The sequence below is a fragment of the Pseudophryne corroboree genome, chromosome 10 (genome assembly GCF_028390025.1).
Source record: "Pseudophryne corroboree isolate aPseCor3 chromosome 10, aPseCor3.hap2, whole genome shotgun sequence".
NCBI lineage: Eukaryota > Metazoa > Chordata > Amphibia > Anura > Myobatrachidae > Pseudophryne > Pseudophryne corroboree.
Window position 1 is genome coordinate 266,163,544 of NC_086453.1, and position 18,767 is coordinate 266,182,310.

Consider the following 18,767-nt stretch of genomic DNA (forward strand, 5'->3'; position numbering starts at 1 on the left):
TAACCACAGATAAACTGTTTATGCACACCGCTTTTTACGTAGACAATATAGTGCATAATATTATTTCTATTTTGGTTAGAATTTGCCATATGCCCTTCCCCTCACTGACTGCATCTTGCACTGCAGAATACTGGACAGGAATGAGTCATTGTTTACATTTTCTCCTACAGCCGTTTCTATGTTTGGTTTCCTTGGTGATGGGTTCACTTCTCACGTCATCCGCCACGCCCCCCTCTGACGCCGGGTCGCCGGCGCTGGCCAGCGCCAATGACGTCATCGGGTCCCTGCGGGTGCCGTGGTCGGATTGTACACGCGGTGATTAGGTAAGCTATAAATTTTATTACATTGTACTATCTGGTTGTCTTGATAAAAGGGTTATCCCCTGAAACGTTGGCATTTAACCACTTAGTCTGAGTCGTTTTTGCAAGTCTCTGAGTGCCAGCCGTTTTTTCCTGCCTTATACTGACTTCAGCTGGCAGGGCACCGGAGCAGCTTTCAGCCTTCAAGTACAGAGTGCCGAACACCACTTCCACTTATATATATATATATATATTTATTTCCAGGACGGCTGGAGTCAGAAAGTCTGACTTGCTGTTTATATTGTATGCACCCCAAAAGATGGGTGCTCCTGCTTCTAAGCAGACTATTGCTCGTTGGATTTGTAGTACAATTCAGCTTGCACAGTCTGTGGCAGGCCTGCCACAGCCAAAATCTGTCAATGCCCATTCCACAAGGAAGGTGGGCTCATCTTGGGCGGATGCCCGAGGGGGTCTCGGCTTTAAAATTTTGCCGAGCAGCTACGTGGTCAGGGGGGAACACGTTTGTAAAATTCTACAAATTTGATACCCTGGCTGAGGAGGACCTGGAGTTCTCTCATTCGGTGCTGCAGAGTCACCCGCACTCTCCTGCCCGTTTGGGAGCTTTGGTATAATCCCCATGGTCCTGACGGAGTCCCCAGCATCCACTAGGACGTTAGAGAAAATAAGATTTTACTTACCGATAAATCTATTTCTCGTAGTCCGTAGTGGATGCTGGGCGCCCATCCCAAGTGCGGATTGTCTGCATTACTTGTACATAGTTATTGTTACAAAAATCGGGTTATTATTGTTGTGAGCCATCTTTTTAGAGGCTACTTCATTGTTATCATACTGTTAACTGGGTTCAGATCACAAGTTGTACGGTGTGATTGGTGTGGCTGGTTTGGGTCTTACCCGGGATTCAAGATCCTTCCTTATTGTGTACGCTCGTCCGGGCACAGTACCTAACTGAGGCTTGGAGGAGGGTCATAGGGGGAGGAGCCAGTACACACCATGTGATCCTAAAAGCTTGCTTTTGTGCCCTGTCTCCTGCGGAGCCGCTATTCCCCATGGTCCTGACGGAGTCCCCAGCATCCACTACGGACTACGAGAAATAGATTTATCGGTAAGTAAAATCTTATTTTTTCAAATTCATAATGACTGTCTAATGTGTTATCACTGCTTTATCACTTCTTTATCCCTTCTCCAGGCTTCATACATCTGCCCCATTGACAGAAAATCACCAGATATAACATTTTCATCTGTAACAAGAAGCAGATAACAAAGACTGCTGTAACCACAGCATTTTAAAGCTTCCAAGGGTCAGAACTTTCTCTACCCATGTTCCCCGTAACACGTGTTAAGAATGTGATGCTATTTAAGGCTAGATTACCTCAAAGTGATCTTGTCCACATCACAAGCCATTTTTGCAGTAACAGTTTCCAGTGTTTGCGTGTGTGTGTATCCTTCCGTAACCCTCGTCCTCATATGTTTACAGCCTCCCCTGGAAAGCTTGGCCACTGTGGAAGAGACCGTAGTGCGTGACAGAGCAGTGGAATCCTTACGGAAGATCTCGCATGAACATTCTCCTGTTGACCTTGAAGCTCATTTTGTACCGCTGGTGAAACGCCTGGCTAGTGGGGACTGGTTCACGTCACGCACATCTGCGTGTGGTCTCTTCAGTGTGTGCTACCCTAGAGTGTCTAGTACTGTCAAGGCAGAGATAAGGCAGTAAGTCCAGTCTGAAGGCTAGCACATGATGAAAAAGGGGAAAAAGTGTTTGCTATATAAAGTATTAGGTTTGAAATAGTTAATTGCTCATTTGACATGGTTTAGTGGCAGTAGTGTACTGAATTTGCTGTAACATATTTGCTTGCATAAAGTGCTTAGTCTCTATCAACTAAATGGTCAGTAGCGGTACTCTATCTCCAGAAGAGTCTACTAGGTTATCCCAGAGATCTGGACTTCAGCAGTTCCTTACTGATACCTCTTAGCCGTTTTCCTATACCCCGTGCTGTCCTTATTATCACTCTTCTGATGATTATGATGATCTAGTGTCTGTAACCAATGCACATCATGTAGAGACACATAAATGGGTTTTACGGTTTAATAAGATTGAAGGTTCAGACTCCTGCTGCTTAATATTACCACCCCTCCCAACTGCCCTTAGTTTTAATTGCATTACTATCCACACATTAGAACGGGCACTACTGTAGGTACTGGTTAAACTAATATAATGTTTGTATTTGGGAAGGTTCACCTTTTTACAGTACATGGTAGATCGGTATGCATTTTCAGCCAAACATGTGCTAAGGACCTCACTTACACTCCGTGTTTATTACAGTTTTTATGACTATTATTATTCTTAGTGCTTAGAGTGTGCACCTGTAATTTCTCTTTCTGATATGGTTTAATAAGTGATCATTCTCTTTTCTCTTACGTCCTAGGGGATACTGGGAATCCATTTAGTACCATGGGTTATAGATGGGTCCACTTAAAGCCATGGGTACTGTAGAAATTTGATAACGTGTACTGGCTCCTCACTCTATGCCACTCCCACCAGACTCGGTTTAAAAAATGTGCCCGAAGGAGCCGGTCACATCTCTGGAAGCTCCTGAAGAGTTTTCTGCATTTATTTTTAAAGTTTGTTGTTTTCAGGCAGGACTGGATGGCACCAGCCTGCCTGCTTTGTGGGACTTAGGGGCGGAACGGCCCAACCCCACTAAGGGTTAATGGTCCCGTTCCCCACTGACAGGACGCTAGCTTTTGAGGGAACTGTTCGCAAGCCCCACCACGACGAGTGTATGTTCCCGCAGCATGCCGCCACCCCTAACAGAGCCAGAAGAAAGAAGAGTGGTGAGTACTAAGCCAGCGTCCTGATTAGCTGGTCGCCGGCCTTTATAGCAGCATACGGGTACGGAGACGCACAGCTTCTACGCTGGGCGGAATGAGTCTCCAGACTTAGTGCACTGTAGTGTACACAGTACCAAGACTGGCAATACAGGCTTAAAAGGGGAATGTCTCCATGTTATGCACTCAGACACATAAAGCCAGTATAAAGAAGAGCGTGTAGACCGCGTGCCATTGAAGGGGCAGGGCTTCACGGAGTGGATCCAGCAGCTCACGGGCGCCATTTTACCCTACTGCAGCTGACACAGACGCTGACTACAGGGGTGCGCAACTCCTCCGGAGTACCTCCAGATTACCTTAGCGGTACCAGGAGGTCATGGCAGGGGGGAGCTATATACTAGTCTACTAAGTCCCTAATCTAGGTAACATAGTATCTAAGGTTGAAAAAAGACAATTGTCCATCGAGTTCAACCTATTTGTGGTCTCCTATGCAGGATTATTTGGTATAAAATTTTGACTGATGTTGATGACTGCCGTTACATTTTACCCCTCTTTTTTTTTTTATAATAACCATAGTGCGTGACTATGCAACATAACCCTGGATATCCTTATCCATTAGGAATTTATCTAACCCATTCTTAAAGGTGTTGACTGAGTCGGCCATTACAACTCCCTCAGGCAGCGAATTCCAAACACGTATCGTCCTTACCGTAAAAAAGCCTTTACACGCCGTATTGTGCGGAATCTGCTCTCCTCTAACCTGAGGTACTTAGTCTGCGACCCAGCTAAGCTTGGCTTTAGCGATAAGGGTGCTGTGTGCTGGTTCTATGCTCTCTCTGTCTCTCGAAGTGCTCTTGTGGGTTAATTGTGCATTTAATCTTTTCCTGTGTGTGCTGTCACTGCTGCAGTATGTCGGGCAAGGAGTCTGTTTCATGTAAGGCACAGTGTTCCTCTTCTTCAGGGGGTTCACTAGTGTGTACACTGTGTAGTATCCCTTCTCAGGCTAGTGGGGCGGAGCCAGCATGGCTGGACTCCCATTAGGGGGATGATTTCCACCATCTCTACTAAATTATCTCGTAAAGAGAAAGAGACGCAATACTTAAGAGAGTCTATGGCTGAGTTTATGCAAAAGGACTCGGTACTCAGACCAGCGTCTCAGTCCTCTGTCATTTGTCCGCAAAAACGTTCTTTGGCCCATATCCTGCATTTTGACTGATAATGAAGGGTCAGAAATGGAGGAAGGGGAGGTGGACATAAAGGTAGGGGAGGGTACTTTGTCGCAGGGTGTAGAGGCTCTCATATATTCTATCAGAGAAGTCCTAAATATCCCTGATAAGGTGACAGAGGAGTGTGCGTAATCTTTCTTTAACATAAAGAAAAAATCCTCAGATACTTATCCCGTATCAAAGGAACTAAATACTCTGTTTGAAGAACCATGGGTTAATCCAGATAAGAAATTTCAAATTCCTAGGCGGTTATTATCATCTTTTCTCTATCGTCCTAAGTGGATGCTGGGGTTCCTGAAAGGACCATGGGGAATAGCGGCTCCGCAGGAGACAGGGCACAAAAGTAAAGCTTTTACAGGTCAGGTGGTGTGTACTGGCTCCTCCCCCTATGACCCTCCTCCAGACTCCAGTTAGATTTTTGTGCCCGGCCGAGAAGGGTGCAATTCTAGGTGGCTCTCATAAAGAGCTGCTTAGAGAGTTTAGCTTAGGTTTTTTATTTTACAGTGATTCCTGCTGGCAACAGGATCACTGCAACGAGGGACAGAGGGGAGAAGAAGTGAACTCACCTGCGTGCAGGATGGATTGGCTTCTTGGCTACTGGACATGAAGCTCCAGAGGGACGATCACAGGTACAGCCTGGATGGTCACCGGAGCCACGCCGCCGGCCCCCTCACAGATGCTGAAGCAAGAAGAGGTCCAGAATCGGCGGCTGAAGACTCCTGCAGTCTTCTTAAGGTAGCGCACAGCACTGCAGCTGTGCGCCATTTTCCTCTCAGCACACTTCACACGGCAGTCACTGAGGGTGCAGGGCGCTGGGGGGGGAGCGCCCTGGGAGGCAAATGAAAACCTTTAAAAAGGCTAAAAAATACCTCACATATAGCCCCAGAGGCTATATGGAGATATTTACCCCTGCCTAAATGTACTAAATAGCGGGAGACGAGCCCGCCGGAAAAGGGGCGGGGCCTATCTCCTCAGCACACGGCGCCATTTTCTGTCACAGCTCCGCTGGTCAGGAAGGCTCCCAGGTCTCTCCCCTGCACTGCACTACAGAAACAGGGTATAACAGAGAGGGGGGGCAAAATAAATGGCTATATATATATATTAATATAAAAGCAGCTATAAGGGAGCACTTAATCATAAGGCTATCCCTGTCATATATAGCGCTTTTTGGTGTGTGCTGGCAGACTCTCCCTCTGTCTCCCCAAAGGGCTAGTGGGTCCTGTCTTCGTATAGAGCATTCCCTGTGTGTCTGCTGTGTGTCGGTACGTGTGTGTCGACATGTATGAGGACGTTATTGGTGTGGAGGCGGAGCAATTGCCAAATATGAGGATGTCACCTCCTAGGGGGTCGACACCAGAATGGATGCCTTTATTTGTGGAATTACGGGATAGCGTCAACTCGCTTAAGCAGTCGTTTGCCGACATGAGGCGGCCGGACACTCAATTAGTGCCTGTCCAGGCGCCTCAAACACCGTCAGGGGCTGTAAAACGCCCCTTGCCTCAGTCGGTCGACACAGACCCAGACACAGGCACTGATTCCGGTGGTGAAGGTGACGAATCAACCGTATTTTCCAGTAGGGCCACACGTTATATGATTTTGGCAATAAAGGAGATGTTACATTTAGCTGATACTACAGGTACCACTAAACAGGGTATTATGTGGGGTGTGAAAAAACTACCAGTAGTTTTTACCGAATCAGAAGAATTAAATGACGTGTGTGATGAAGCGTGGGGTGCCCCGATAAAAAACTGCTAATTTCAAAGAAGTTATTGGCTTTATACCCTTTCCCGCCAGAGGTTAGGGAGCGCTGGGAAACACCTCCTAGGGTGGACAAAGCGCTAACACGCTTATCAAAACAAGTGGCGTTACCCTCTCCTGAGACGGCCGCACTTAAAGATCCATCAGATAGGAGGATGGAAAATATCCAAAAAGGTATATACACACATGCAGGTGTTATACTACGACCAGCTATTGCGACTGCCTGGATGTGCAGTGCTGGGGTAGTTTGGTCAGAGTCCCTGATCGAAAATATTGATACCCTGGACAGGGACAATATTTTACTGTCGTTAGAACAAATAAAGGATGCATTTCTTTATATGCGTGATGCACAGAGAGATATCTGCACACTGGCATCACGGGTAAGTGCTATGTCCATTTCGGCCAGAAGAGCTTTATGGACACAACAGTGGACAGGCGATGCGTAGAGGAGTTATTTGGGGTCGGTCTATCGGATTTGGTGGCCACGGCTACGGCCGGGAAATCCACCTTTCTACCTCAAGTCACTCTCCAACAGAAAAAGGCACCGACCTTTCAACCGCAGCCCTTTCGTTCCTTTAAAAATAAGAGAGCAAAGGGCTATTCATATCTGCCACGAGGCAGAGGACGAGGGAAGAGACAGCAACAGGCAGCTCCTTCCCAGGAACAGAAGCCCTCCCCGGCTTCTACAAAAGCCTCAGCATGACGCTGGGGCTTCGCAAGCGGACTCGGGGGCGGTAGGCGGTCGTCTCAAGAATTACAGCGCGCAGTGGGCTCACTCGCAGGTAAATCCCTGGATCCTGCAGATAATATCTCAGGGGTACAGGTTGAAATTAGAGACAGAGCCACCTCGCCGTTTCCTGAAGTCTGCTTTACCAACGTCCCCCTCAGAAAGGGAGACGGTTTTGGAAGCCATTCACAAGCTGTATTCTCAGCAGGTGATAGTCAAGGTACCTCTTCTACAACAAGGGAAGGGGTATTATTCCACTCTTTTTGTGGTACCGAAGCCGGATGGCTCGGTAAGGCCTATTCTAAATCTGAAGTCCTTGAACCTGTACATAAAGAAGTTCAAGTTCAAGATGGAGTCACTCAGAGCAGTGATAGCGAACCTGGAAGAAGGGGACTTTATGGTATCCTTGGACATCAAGGATGCGTATCTCCACGTTCCAATTACCCCTCACACCAGGGGTACCTCAGGTTCGTTGTACAAAACTGTCACTATCAGTTTCAGACGCTGCCGTTTGGTTTGTCCACGGCACCTCGGGTCTTTACAAAGGTAATGGCCGAGATAATATTTCTTCTTCGAAGAAAAGGCGTATTAATTATCCCATACTTGGACGATCTCCTAATAAGGGCAAGGTCCAGAGAACAGCTAGAGATGGGTTTAGCACTATCTCAAGAGGTGCTAAAGCAGCACGGATGGATTCTGAATATTCCAAAATCCCAATTAATGCCGACAACTCGTCTGCTGTTCCTGGGGATGATTCTGGACACAGTTCAGAAAAAGGTTTTTCTTCGGGAAGAAAAAGCCAAGGAGTTATCTGACCTGGTCAGGAACCTCCTAAAACCAGGAAAGGTGTCTGTACATCAATGCACAAGAGTCCTGGGAAAAAATGGTTGCTTCTTACGAAGCAATCCCTTTCGGCAGATTCCATGCAAAGGGAGCTGCTGGACAAATGGTCAGGGTCGCATCTTCAGATGCACCTGCGGATAACCCTGTTGCCGAGGACAAGGGTATCCCTTCTGTGGTGGTTGCAGGAGGCTCATCTATTGGAGGGCCGCAGATTCGGCATGCAGGATTGGATCCTGGTGACCACGGATGCCAGCCTGAGAGGCTGGGGAGCAGTCACACAGGGAAAAAATTTCCAGGGAGTGTGGTCGAGCCTGAAAAAGTCTCTTCACATAAGCATTCTGGAACTAAGAGCAATCTACAATGCTCTAAGCCAGGCGGAACCTCTGCTTCAAGGAAGACCGGTGTTGATCCAGTCGGACAACATCACGGCAGTCGCCCATGTAAACAGACAGGGCGGCACAAGAAGCAGGAGGGCAATGGCAGAAGCTGCCAGGATCCTTCGCTGGGCGGAGAATCACGTGATAGCACTGTCAGCAGTATTCATCCCGGGCGTGGACAACTGGGAAGCAGACTTCCTCAGCAGACACGACCTTCACCCGGGAGAGTGGGGACTTCATCCAGAAGTTTTCCACATGCTATTAAACCGTTGGGTAAAACCAATGGTGGACATGATGGCGTCTCGCCTCAACAAAACACTGGACAGGTATTGCGCCAGGTCAAGAGATCCGCAGGCAATAGCTGTGGACGCGCTGGTAACACCTTGGGTGTACCAGTCGGTATATGTGTTTCCTCCTCTGCCTCTCATACCAAAGGTATTGAGGATTATACGGCAAAGAGGAGTAAGACTAGTGGCTCCGGATTGGCCAAGAAGGACTTGGTACCCGGAACTTCAAGAGATGGTCACGGACGATCCGTGGCCTCTACTTCTGAGAAGGGACCTGCTTCAGCAGGGTCCTTGTCTTTTTCAAGACTTACCGCGGCTGCGTTTGACGGCATGGCGTTTGAATGCCAGATCCTAAAAGGAAAAGGCATTCCAGAAGAAGTCATTCCTACCTTGATAAAGGCAAGGTAGGAAGTCACCGCGAAGCATTATCGCCGTATTGGGCGAAAATATGTTGCGTGGTGCGAGCAGCGGAGTGCTCCGATGGAGGAATTTCAACTGGGTCGTTTTCCTACATTTCCTGCAATCAGGATTGTCTTTGGGTCTCAAATTGGGATCTATTAAGGTTCAAATTTCGGCCCTATCAATATTCTTCCAAAAAGAATTGGCCTCGGTCCCTGAGGTCCAGATTTTTATCAAAGGAGTACTGCATATACAGCCTCCTGTGGTGCCTAAGGTGGCACCGTGGGATCTAAATGTAGTTTTAGATTTCCTCAAATCCAATTGGTTTGAACCACTAAAGAATGTGGATTTGAAATATCTCACATGGAAAGTGACTATGTTACTGGCCCTGGCTTCGGCCGGGAGAGTATCTGAACTGGCGGTTTTGTTTTATAAAAGCACTTATTTAATTTTCCATTCGACATAGGGCAGAGCTGCGGACGCGTCCGCATTTTCTCCCTAAGGTGGTATCAGCGTTTCACCTGAACCAGCCTATTGTAGTGCCTGCGGCTACAGACGACTTGAAGGACTCCAAGTTGTTGGACGTTGTCAGTTGGGTGCACCTGCTTCTAAGCAGTCGATTGCTCGTTGGATTTGTAACAAAATTCAACTTGTACATTCTGTGGCAGGCCTGCCACAGCCTAAATCTGTTAAGGCCCATTCCGCAAGGAAGGTGGGCTCATCTTGGGCGGCTGCCCGAGGGGTCTCGGCATTACAACTCTGCCGAGCAGCTACGTGGTCAGGGGAGAACACGTTTGTAAATTTTTGCAAATTTGATACCCTGGCAAAGGAGGACCTGGAGTTCTCTCATTCGGTGCTGCAGAGTCATCCGCACTCTCCCGCCCGTTTGGGAGCTTTGGTATAATCCCCATGGTCCTTTCAGGAACCCCAGCATCCACTTAGGACGATAGAGAAAATAAGAATTTACTTACCGATAATTCTATTTCTCGGAGTCCGTAGTGGATGCTGGGCGCCCATCCCAAGTGCGGATTATCTGCAATACTTGTACATAGTTATTGTTAACTAATTCGGGTTATTGTTTAGGAAGCCATCTTTCAGAGGCTCCTCTGTTATCATACTGTTAACTGGGTTTAGATCACAAGTTGTACGGTGTGATTGGTGTGGCTGGTATGAGTCTTACCCGGGATTCAAAATCCTCCCTTATTGTGTACGCTCGTCCGGGCACAGTACCTAACTGGAGTCTGGAGGAGGGTCATAGGGGGAGGAGCCAGTACACACCACCTGACCTGTAAAAGCTTTACTTTTGTGCCCTGTCTCCTGCGGAGCCGCTATTCCCCATGGTCCTTTCAGGAACCCCAGCATCCACTACGGACTCCGAGAAATAGAATTATCGGTAAGTAAATTCTTATTTTCCTCCTGAGGATAGGAAAAAATGGGAAAATCCACTAATAGTGGATACATCAGTCTCCAGGCTCTCGCGTAAAATAGTACTACCTGTTCCTGGTGCAGCCTCCCTAAAGGATACAGCTGATCGTAAGATTGAGACTACACTCAAATCTTTGTATACAGCTACAGGGGTGGCCCAGAGACTTAGTATAGCATGTGGGTGAATTGCTCGAGCTGTTGCTAAATGGTCTGGTAATTTAATTGAGGGGTTAGCCGCCTTACCTCAAGAGGAAAGTTGTGTTACTCCTGCAGCACATACAAGACTCTGCAAACTTTATGGTGGAAGCCATTAAGAGAGAGGTTTTCTTAATGCATGCACTACAGCTATGGCAGTGTCGGCACGCAGGGGATTATGGCTACATCAGTGGACTGCTGACGCAGACTCTAAAAAAGGTGTGGAAAACCTGCCTTTCACAGGTGAGGCCTTATTTGGTAATGAGCTCGACAAGTGGCTCTCACGAGCTACTTGCGGGTAAGTCTACTTATCTACCTTCTGCAGCTCTGCCAGCCAGGAAGGCCTACTCAGGACCTACTCTACTGTCCTTTCGGACTGCCAAGTTTAGGGGCAAGGCCAGAGGTTCTTCTACCGCCGCCAGAGGTGGTAGAGGTAAACCCATGCAAATAAGCGACTGCTGGTCCACAGGAACAGAGCTCAGGCTCTGCCTCCTCAAATCTTTCCGCATGACTGTGGATCACAATGCCTGGGAGACAGGCAGGTGGGAGGCCGGCTACAATTCTTCAGTCACACCTGGACAAGATCTTACCAGGATCCCTGGGTCGTAGACCGTATATCCCAGGGCTACAGGCTGGAGTTCCAGGATCTTCCACCTCACAGATTCTTCAATTCAGGCTTACCTGCTTCACAAGAAGCAAGAGTATCCTTACAAGAAGCCATTCAAAAACTGTTACAGACCCAGGTCATTGTTCGAGTTCCACCTCATCTACAAAACAAGGGATACTATTCCAGCTTGTTTGTAGTTCCAAAACCGGACGGTTCGGTAAGACCAATTCTGGATCTCAAGTCATTAAGTGTTCAAGTTCAAGATGGAGTCTCTGAGAGCAGTGATCTCGGGTCTGAAAGAGGGTGAATTCCTAGCGTCTCTGGATGTCAAGGATGCATACCTTCACATTCCCATCTGGCCGCCTCATCAGGCTTATCTACGGTTTGCACTGCAGGACTGTCACTACCAGTTTCAGGCCCTGCCATTAGGTGTCTCCACGGCACCGAGGGTGTTCACCAAAGTGATGGCAGAGATGATGATGTTACTCTTCTGATAAAGGCGGCGTCCAGGGAGCAGTTGGAGAACGTTGGTCTCACGACCAGATTACTCCTGGATCATGGGTGTGTTCTGAACCTACCAAAATCTCACCTAGAACCAATGCAGAAGCTTCATTTCCTGGGAATGGTACTGGACAGAGTCTGTGTTCCTTCCCTTGGAAAAGGCAATGGTGATCCAGTCGATGGTTGGTTCGGGCTGTTTTGAAGTCGACCCGAATCTCAGTACATCTGTGCATCCGCCTTCTGGGGAAAATGGTGGCTTCTCACGAAGCAATTCCGTACGGAAAGTTTAATGCGAGGGCCTTCCAGCTGGAACTGTTGGGCAAATGGTCCGGATCGCATCTCCACATGCATCAGCGGATTCGTCTGTTGTCAAAAGCCAGGATCTCCCTCCTGTGGTGGCTACAAACTTCTCACCTAGTGGAGGGTCGACGGTTCGGGATTTAGAATTGGATTCTGCTAACCAGACGCAAGCCTCAGAGGTTGGGGTGCAGTCACCCGGGGGTGCAGTTTCAAGGAAGATGGTCAAGTCAGGAAATCATTCTTCCAATAAACATCCTGGAGCTCAGGGCTATCTACAACGCCCTTCCTCAGGCCTCATCTCTTCATCAGAATCGGGCCGTTCAAGTTCAGTCGGACAATGTGACATCGGTGTCTTACATCAACCGACAGGGCGGAACGAAAAGGGCCACAATGTCAGAGGTGTCGAGAATTCTCCGCTGGGCGGAAAAACACGCCGTGGCATTGTCGGCCATCTTCATTCCGGGAGTAGACAACTGGGAGGCAGACTTCCTCAGCAGACACGACCTGCACCTGGGGGAATAGGGCCTCCACCCCGGAGATGTTCCAGTGGCTGACACATCGGTGGGGTTATCCATAAATCTACATGATGGCCTCTCGACTCAACAAGAACCTCAAACGGTATTGTTCCAGCTCGAGGGACCCACAAGGTGTAGCAGTCGACCCTCTGACAACTCCATGGGTCTACCAGCTGGTGTACATGTTTCCTCCCATTCCTCTGATCCCAAGAGTTTTCAAAAGAATAAAAAGGGAAAGAGTTCAAGCAATTCTCATTGCTCCTGACTGCCCACGAAGGGCCTGGTATGCGGATCTCCTCGAGATGCTAATCGACGATCCCTGGCTTCTGTCTCTTCAAGAGGATCTTCTACAACAGGGCCCGTTAGTCTATCCAGACTTACCACGGTTTCATTTGACGGCATGGAAGTTGAATGGCTGATTCTAGCCACGAGAGGGATTCCTGACAAGGTTATCCCGTCTATGGGTTTGTTTCAGACCTGATTGTAGCTGTGCTAAATTTATCACAGCTACGATCATCCACACTGACATGCGGGGGGACGCCCAGCACAGGGTAGACCGCCCCGCATGTCAGGCATCCGGTCCCACTGCACAAGTACAAAAGCATCGCACAGCGGCAATGCTTTTGTACTTGAAGAGCAACTCCCAGCCAGCACAGCTCCTGCTTGCTGGCCGGGAGTTACTCATTGTTGTGATGGTCGCAGCAGCTGCGTGTGACTTCACGCAGTTGCTGCGGCCTGCCCCCCGCACGGTCCAGCCACGCCTGGGTTGGCAGGACAAAACGGCGTTCAAACGCCGTCGTGCCACCCCCTCCCACCCAGCGACCGTCTCTGCCTGTCAATCAAGCAGAGGCGATCGCCTGGCTACTACAGCCGGCGCATACGCACTTCTGACCTGATTGCTGCGATGAACGGCAGCGTGCGATCAGGTCAGAATGACCCCCTATGATCAAAGCCAGAAACGGGGTAACGTCAAAACATAACCATCGTATCTGGAAGACGTGTCTCTTGGTGTGAGAGCAGACAATATTCTACGGTGGAATTTCATCTGGGACGTTTCCTGCTTTATCTGCAGTCGGGAGTTGACGTGGGCCTACACCTGGGCTCCATAAAAGTTCAGATTTCAGCCTTGTCTATTTTCTTTCAGAAACAATTGACTACTCTACTCTACCTGAAGTCCAGACATTCTTGAAAGGTGGTGTTCACATCCAACCTCCCTTTGTGCCTCCCACGGCACCTTGGGATCTCAATTTTGGTTCTGACATTCCTCCAATCGGACTGGTTTGAACTGTTACAGGAGATAGACATAAAGTATTTTACGTGGAAGACCGTCATGCTGTTGGCTTCTGCAAGGCGTGTGTCTGAGCTGGGGGCATTGTCTCACAAGAGCCCCTACTGGATTTTCCATGATTACAGAGCTGAACTCGGGACTCGTCAGCAATTCCTTTCTAAGGTGGTGTCTGCGTTTCACATCAACCAGCCAATTGTGGTCCCGGTTGTTACTGACACCTCTGCTACTTCAAAGCCCTTGGACGTTGCTTTGAGGGTATATGTAAAGCGAACTGCTTGTCACAGGAAATAGGACTCGCTGTTCGTTTTATATGATGCCAACAAGATTGGGTGTCCTGCTTCAAAGCAGTCCATTGCTTGCTGGATCAGGCTCACTATCCATCATGCTTATTCCACAGCAGGCTTGCCAATTCCAAAATCTGTACAGGCCCACTCTACTAGGTCGATGGGCTTCTCATGGGTGTCGGCATTACAGCTCTGCCGAGCAGCTACTTGGTCAGGTTCGAACACGTTTGCCAAGTTTTACAAGTTCGATACCTTGGCCTCTGAGGACCTTCAGTTTGGTCAGTCAGTTCTGCAGGAACCTCAGTACTCTCCCACCCTGTTTGGGAGCTATGGTACTAAATGGATTCCCAGTATTCCCTAGGATGTAAGAGAAAATAGGATTTTAATTACCTACCGGTAAATCCTTTTCTCATAGTCCGTAGGGGATACTGGGCGCCCACCCAGTTCTTTGTTTTTCCTGCACAGTTACTTGTTTAACTACTGTTTTGTTTAGCTGTTGCTGTTCTGGTTTTCAAGTTTGGTTAGCATGGCTTTCCTCTTCTGGTTGTGCTAGTTCGAAATCTCACCACTTTCCTTATCTATATCCTTCTCTCAAAGTATGTCCGTCTCCTTGGGCACAGTTTCCTAGACTGAGTCTGGTAGGAGGGGCATAGAGGGAGGAGCCAGCACACGTTTATCAAACTTCTATAGTGCCCATGGCTCCAAGTGGACCCGTCTATACCCCATGGTACTAAAATAGATTCCCAGTATCCCCTACGGACTACGAGAAAAGGATTTACTGGTAGGTAATTAAAATCCTATTATTTCCCAGACACTTCCGCAACCTGTGCTCTGATGACACTCCAATGGTACGACGTGCTGCTGCTTCCAAACTTGGTGAATTTGCCAAAGTCCTTGAACTGGAATATGTGAAAAATGACATCATTCCTCTCTTTACCAACCTGGCCTCAGATGAGCAGGTGAGTAACATGTTTATGGTAGCATTGTTGGAAACATTATAGCAGGTCACACAACTGGTGCTCAGCCAGGCACATCCCCAGTTTGGCTACACATAAGTGGCCAAAATTGAAGATCGGCCCTGCTGTCAGTGGCCTTAGTGCAGGCTCCGGATTGTCACATCCATGGACTGATGCCTGTTCTTTCACCCTGCATCCATTGAGTTTGATAAGATTATTTATTGGGCATTGTGGTATTTTGTTCCCATAAACACAGCAATAACTGGCCAATTCCCCAACATCTCCTGCAGTATTATAATGTGTAGTGTATATGCATGTCTGTTCATGCAGTCAGTGTAGTTCCTGTGCTGACTGTAAGATTGTCATTACAGGACTCTGTACGGCTATTGGCAGTGGAAGCCTGTGTCAGCATTGCTCAGCTCCTTCCTGAAGAGGATCTTGAAGCTCTGGTGATGCCTACACTGCGACAAGCCACCGAGGACAAATCCTGGCGTGTTCGCTACATGGTTGCCGACAAATTTTCAGAGGTAATTATATTGTTTAATTCTTACATAATTTAGTTCCCCTTTTAAATGCTCGATCTCCATTTATTGCGTACTTTAGTTTGTCATTGCCACCACATAAGCAGCTCTGATGTAGATATAATCAAAACTACTGCAATTAAGCAGATTACACCATTTCCTAGACCATACCAACCTAGAGTCGGTACGAACATTCTTCAGTTCGTAGCACTATGTAAAAGGCACCATTTACAGTAGAAGTGGTTGCACGTGTGAAATGTGCCTGTAGAAGGAAATTAGTCTATAATTAGTAAATACTGGGGCATCCGGTCTTTAGGTCGATATCACTTAGGTCAACACACATGTCTGCCACTTTTGGTGTACATGGTCATTAGGTTGACACATGCAAAGGTCGACATGAATTTTTAAAAAATGTTTTCCTTTTTAGAACTTTTTCATACTTTACGATCCACGTATACTACGATTGGCAATAGTAACCTTGCCTGAAGCATGTCGAGCGGGCACGGTGCACTAATTGGGGTTCCCGGTCACTTTACGAACAAAACGACACCAATTATTTATATTTTATAAAAAAAAAAACTCATGTCGACCTTTTTCCATGTCGACATTTTCTTCCATGTTGACCTAATGACCGTCTCAACCTATTTCAGGTGTCGACCTAGTCACTGTCGACTTAGTTACTGCCGACCCAACAATCCACACGCAAATGCTAGACCTTGTAAAGAGATGCTTTCTGACATTCATCCATTTGTCCGTACACCATATGACAGAGGTTCCCAAACACGGTCCTCAAGGCACCCCAACGGTCCTGGTTTTAAATGTATCCATGCTTGGCCACAGGTGACTTAATTAGCACCTTAGTCAATATGATTTAACCATCTGTGCTAAGCCATGGATATACCTAAAACCTGGACTGTTGGGATGCCTGGAGGACCGCGTTTGGGAACCTCTGCCATATGGCACAAGACAAAGATGCTTCAGAAGTATCAGCGTACAGGTTTTTTTTCTTAATATTGGGGGTTATTCAGAGTTGTTAGCAAACCAAAAAAGTTAACAGTTGGTCAAAACCATGCTGCACTGCAGGTGGGGTAGAATGTAACATGTTCGGAGAGATTTAGATTTGGGTGGGGTTTGTTTGAACTGAAATTGTAATTGTAGTGTAAACATAAAGCAGCCAGTATTTACCCTGCACAGAAACAATATAACCCACCCAAATCAAATCTCTCTGCACATATTTACATCTGCCCCACCTGCAGTGCAACCTGGTTTTGCCAAATTACTAACTTTTTTTTTTTTTTTTTTTGGCAACTGATCTGCTAAGAATTCTGAATAACCACCATTGTGTCTTGGTCGCATCACAGAAGCAGGGAAAAGCCACTCAGTGTAGTAGATCGATGGGCGACGTTGTTGACTGTATAGGAATTAATTTTGCATGCTTATAAAGTCGCAGATGAAGCATTACAGAACTTGGTGTGCGGAAAAGCTGCAGCTGCTGCATCCGAGCCTTTTTTACACAGATTCAGATAGTTGTAATGTAAGCTAGCAATAGAGATGCTTGGCGTGGCCCAATCACACACGACCAGGCACGCTAGATGTGACCAAACAGTGGTATGATTAGGCAGTAGTCTTATTTCTTACCCGAGGTGCAACCAAAACGCTTCTCGGTTATATCATCCTTTACACCCCAGCTATTGCAACCTTCTCCAATCTGGCACTCCTCTTGGTCTGCCCCACATCAATCCATCTAGGACTATGCCACAGGACTGGTCCGCTTTTCTTTGCCACTCCATCAGTAGCATCGCTCTGCAAATCCACACACCAGTTCCCTATTCTCCAGAATTAAATTCAAGTTATGAGTCCTTCCCTGCAAAGCTCCAAACACCACCACTCCCTCACCCTCCTGTCACACCTCACCTTGAAATATTATACTTCATACCCCTTGATCTACCTCTGACCAGTATTCATGTGCTCTTCAATAACCACCTCTCACTCCCATCATCATGACTTACGGGATATCCAATTACCTGCGGTACATCACCATGGGTAATGATATCGCCCGGGGCTGTCCTATTAGTCCCGATAAGCCGGCATGAGCTGCGGCTTGTCAGGGTCTTTGTGTTCGGCTCCTGACAGCTTCCTGGTGAAGGCAGGTTAGCGCTGCGCCTTCGGCTCCCTGGTCACATGGCCTCTCCCCCGTCATGTGACCGCTGCCGGGTGGGGTGGAAGGGGGTGGGATGCAGGTTTTGCTCCGTTTTCCACGCCGTGGGTCACAGTGCCGAGTGCCAGCTCCCCTCACTGCAGTCCCAGCCTGCTGCTGTAGCGGGCCTGGGACACTGATGGGTCGCCGTGGCTTGTCAGGGATTTTTTCACCTGCCTCGGTCATGCAAAACCAAATCCTATTAAACAGCCCCATTTTTAAGCGAAAACTGGACTATTTCTCACAAACACAGAGGGTTTTACTGAACCTATGAGTTTTCTGGAGGAAAGTTGTGTTTTTATTTTTAATTTTTTTATTTTTTATATATCTATATATCTCACTTTGTACTGAAGAGCATTTAGATCGCGCTCATTCTCCAACAGGATTCGAGGCGATTTTATATTGGTAAGAAACCAATGAATGACCTGTAAATACTCTCTTCCAGCTCCAGAAAGCTGTTGGCCCAGAGATCACGAAGAATGACCTCGTACCTGCATTTCAGAACCTGCTAAAAGACTGCGAAGCAGAGGTCCGAGCTGCAGGGGCTCACAAAGTGAAGGGTGAGCTGACGGAATGCGCATTGTGTGTGTTCGGCTTTCTTCAAATCAAATGGCAATCGGAAACATTTTTACTCATTAGGTTTAATATTTTAACAAAGCTAGTAATGGCTTTGCTGCCAGAAATTGTGAGGTTTTTTTTTTGTTGGATTAGGATATTGGATTTCACTTCTTAGTAACCTTATTGAATTATGGAATCTTTCTATGTCAATGTTTTGTTCAGAGTGTGACCGTTCCGGAGAACACCTGACATCCCAAAGTTGTGGGAAATCCTCTGACAGTGCAGGTGCAGATCTCTCCTCCTCCTCTAACACTTTGCAATAAAGTGTAAACTTTTATAGCTTGTAACCTGGTATGAGATCTAGACAAGTCTAGATCCAAAAGTATTGATGCGCAGGTGGTGATATCCAACCCCTTACTATGAACAGGGCTATTGAGACAACTGTGATTGGAAGAAATGGCCACGCCCCTCCATGAAAAAGAACAGAAAGCTGCGATGTGCAACACTACGCACTGCAGAGGGGGACATTTGTCCCCTTCAGCAACTAGCTCTGGCCCCTCAAGAGGCACAGACCAGGGTAATTGGTACGTCTCCCCACCTATCTTGGCGCCCCTGACAATAAAGGGTCTCCAGAAGCAGTGAAACATTTTTACAATT

The 18,767-nt window shown here is 47.5% G+C and overlaps 1 protein-coding gene across 1 annotated transcript in view; it reads left to right on the top strand.

Annotated features, from left to right (window-relative positions):
• Positions 1–18,767, top strand: part of PPP2R1B (protein phosphatase 2 scaffold subunit Abeta) — a 138,302-nt gene that overhangs the window by 65,212 nt on the left and 54,323 nt on the right. Inside the window, exons 4-7 of the mRNA XM_063943257.1 lie at positions 1,795–2,027; positions 14,690–14,837; positions 15,206–15,361; positions 17,998–18,112. Coding sequence (XP_063799327.1) covers positions 1,795–2,027; positions 14,690–14,837; positions 15,206–15,361; positions 17,998–18,112 — 652 coding nt within the window. The remainder of the gene's footprint in view (positions 1–1,794; positions 2,028–14,689; positions 14,838–15,205; positions 15,362–17,997; positions 18,113–18,767) is intronic.